Source organism: Parasteatoda tepidariorum, chromosome 10 (genome assembly GCF_043381705.1).
Source record: "Parasteatoda tepidariorum isolate YZ-2023 chromosome 10, CAS_Ptep_4.0, whole genome shotgun sequence".
In the NCBI taxonomy this organism is placed as follows: Eukaryota; Metazoa; Arthropoda; class Arachnida; order Araneae; family Theridiidae; genus Parasteatoda; species Parasteatoda tepidariorum.
In genome coordinates, this window is record NC_092213.1 from 35,103,760 (window position 1) to 35,106,739 (window position 2,980).

General features: G+C 38.4%; 1 protein-coding gene across 1 annotated transcript; it reads right to left on the reverse strand.

The window, feature by feature from the left end:
- Positions 1 to 343: 343 nt before the first annotated feature.
- On the reverse strand, positions 344 to 2,861 carry LOC139426831 (uncharacterized). Its single transcript, XM_071186928.1, has 3 exons — positions 2,045 to 2,861; positions 985 to 1,584; positions 344 to 876 (listed from the first exon to the last, which is right to left on the reverse strand). The coding sequence occupies exons 1-3, from the start codon at positions 2,859 to 2,861 to the stop codon at positions 344 to 346; spliced, it is 1,950 nt and encodes a 649-aa protein (XP_071043029.1).
- Between the last annotated feature and the right edge of the window lie 119 nt (positions 2,862 to 2,980).

Below are 2,980 nucleotides of genomic sequence, written 5' to 3' on the forward strand. Positions count from 1 at the left end.
GAAATAATCATCCAACAGTTTAATCAGTAGTATAGTTGCATTTTAATAATATTACTTTATTATTGCACGTGTTTATCTTAGAAATTAGAAACAAAATTGTATTCTTTTCGGATACACACATTGTGTTGGTTATAAACGTAAATGTATTCTAATTATAATCAACACTAAAACAAGTATCTCATAGAACAAACTCTTTTACTATCACAAGTGTACACAAACAATATATATACAAAATATGTTGCCAACAAAAGAATAATGTGGGAAATAATATAAGAAATAATGTAATAAATAATCACTGCATCTGCGTTCACGCATTTGTGTCTGGTAATCACTGCATCTGCGTTCACGCACTTGCATCTGCGTCTGGAACATCCTCCCCACCCTGATCAACCTCAAGAGGAATGATCAGTTGAACAGGTCGGGATATTTCCTTGCCATCACAGCGTAAAGAACAAGTGCGGACTTTTCCATCGCGTCCTTTAATTAGTCCGGTTACCAATGCTCTTTTCCACGCATGTCGTGGTCTTACATCTTCGTGGAGTAATACTATGTCTCCAACACGAACATGAGATGATTTTTGAATGTTGCGAACTTGGTGGAAAGATCTTAATTGCAATAAATAGTCCTTAGACCATTTCTTCCAAAATGCGTCTAATAAATCCTGTTGTTGCTTGTATAATTTTGTCAGATTTCTACTAGATGCTGCAGGCTGTGAATGTATGGTTGTAAGTCTATTACCGGTAAGAAAATGAGATGGTGTTAATGTTTCTTCAGGATCATCATTTCCTTGTTCATAAACTAACGGTCGACTATTTAATGCGGCTTCAACACCAACTAATGCTGTAGAAAGACCTTCTTCATCTAACAAGGTTCGACCTAGGGATTTTCGCAAACATCTTTTCGTTAATCCGATCAAACGTTCCCACTATCCTCCCCACCAAGCCGCTCGTGCAACAATAAATTTCCACTTAATTCCCGTCTGGCCATAATATTGCTGAACTTTTGACGATGTCAAGTTATCCCATAAAATGGATAGCTCTTTATTAGCGGCATGGAAGGTAGTGGCGTTGTCAGTGTATATTGTATGAGGAACTCCTCTTCTGCCTGCAAATCTTTTTAGGGCCATGAGAAATTTGTCAGTAGTGAGGTCAGAGACTAGTTCGATATGTACGGCACGAGTAGTTGAGCAAGTGAAAAGTGCGATATAGGCTGTATTTAAAGGTTTCAAGTTACGAACATAAAGTGGGCCAGCGAAGTCTATGCCAATAGTAGTAAATGGAAGGCAAGGTGTAATTCTGTCCCTTGGTAAAGGAGCTTCGATTTGTTGACTTCTAGATGCCTGTGAGAGTTTACAAGGTAGACATTTGTAGAACACTCGTTTAATGGCTTCACGTCCTCGTATTATCCAGAAGTTGGAACGAATCTCTGAAAGTACTATTTGAACACCTAAGCGATGAAGCTTCACATGTGTGTAGTAGATGAAAAGATGTACGAAAGGATGAGAGCCATCAAGAAGCAAGGGGTGTTTTTGCTCATTTTTGAGCGATACAAACTGTAATCTACCTCCTAATCGTATGAGATTTTCTTGAAGAAATGGGTTGAAGCGGCTAATTTTTGAAGATTTTGGCAAAGGGGAATTATTTTATAAAGCGTTAAGCTCTGCCAAAAGGCATTGCTTTTGCACTGTGAGAATCCAGTAGTTTTTTGCTGTGTTAAGCTCATCACATGTGAGGTCAATAGAAATGCGTTGCTTGGATCGACAGTTATACAAGAAGCGAAATATCCATGCTGTAACTCTAAGAAGTTTCATATATTAACTGAAGCGCGATATATCAGTAAGAGGTTGATAAGAAGTTATCAGTAAAGATTGAGAAGCTGGTTTACGTAGTTCAGCATAAATATCTGGATTAGCGTCACTCAGTTGTTTTGAAGGCCAAAACTTTGATGATTGTGTTAGCCAGGTTGGTCCTAGCCACCAAAGATCCAATGATTTAAGCTCTGTTGGTGCAACACCACGAGACAAGTGGTCGACTATTTGGATCACCTTGTATCCAATTTAAGGCAACTGTTGAGTCACTCCAAAGTGTCGCTGTGTTCCTATCCAGTTTAGTTTCTGTACAAAAATAATGGAGTAATCGAGCACCCATTAATGCGGCTAACAGCTCTAAGCGGGGAAGTGTTATTCTTTTCAGAGGAGAAAGTCTATTACGACTGCAAACCATTCGAACATGAAATTTAGTATCTTCTGTGAATCGTACATATAACACTGTTCCGTAAGCACGTTCCGAAGCATCGCAGAAAACGTGAATGGAAACATCGGCAGAAGATATTCCAATCCATCTGGGGATTCGAATGTTGTTTAAATGTGGTAAGTCTATAATCCATTTTGAAAACCTTGATGCGATAGATGGGGGTAAAAGTTCGTCCCATTCAATACCGCATAGCCATGTATCTTGAAAGAGAATTTTTCCTATTACAGTAGATGGTGAGAAAATTCCCAAGGGATCAAAAATCTTTGAGATTGTTTTCAGAAGTAAGCGTTTAGTGATCGGTTCCTTAAATAAATCGTGGTCATGCTCCTTAATATTTTGATGAAACGAATCTTCTTCTGTATCCCAATGAACACCTAAGACTTGAGTCTTACTTTTAAACTTTATTTTTTCTTTCTTCCATTCGTTTTTCAAAACTTGTGAGTTGGTACTCCATTTCGCTAAGGGAAGGCTTATAAGACTCGTGAGTTCTTGCATTTCGTGAAATAGGGTCTTCGCTTCGATTTCTGAATCAACTCCCACAACGAAATCATCCATGAAAATATTGCCTTTTAGATGTTTAGCTGCTGTGGGATAAATGTTGGAGTACATGCAGCATAATTCGTCAAGTGTAGCTGAAAGAAGGAATGGGCTGCTGGTTAATCCAAAGGGTAAACGTGTAAATTGATAGACCACAATTTCATTCTCTAGCTGCAAATGTCCATCATCAT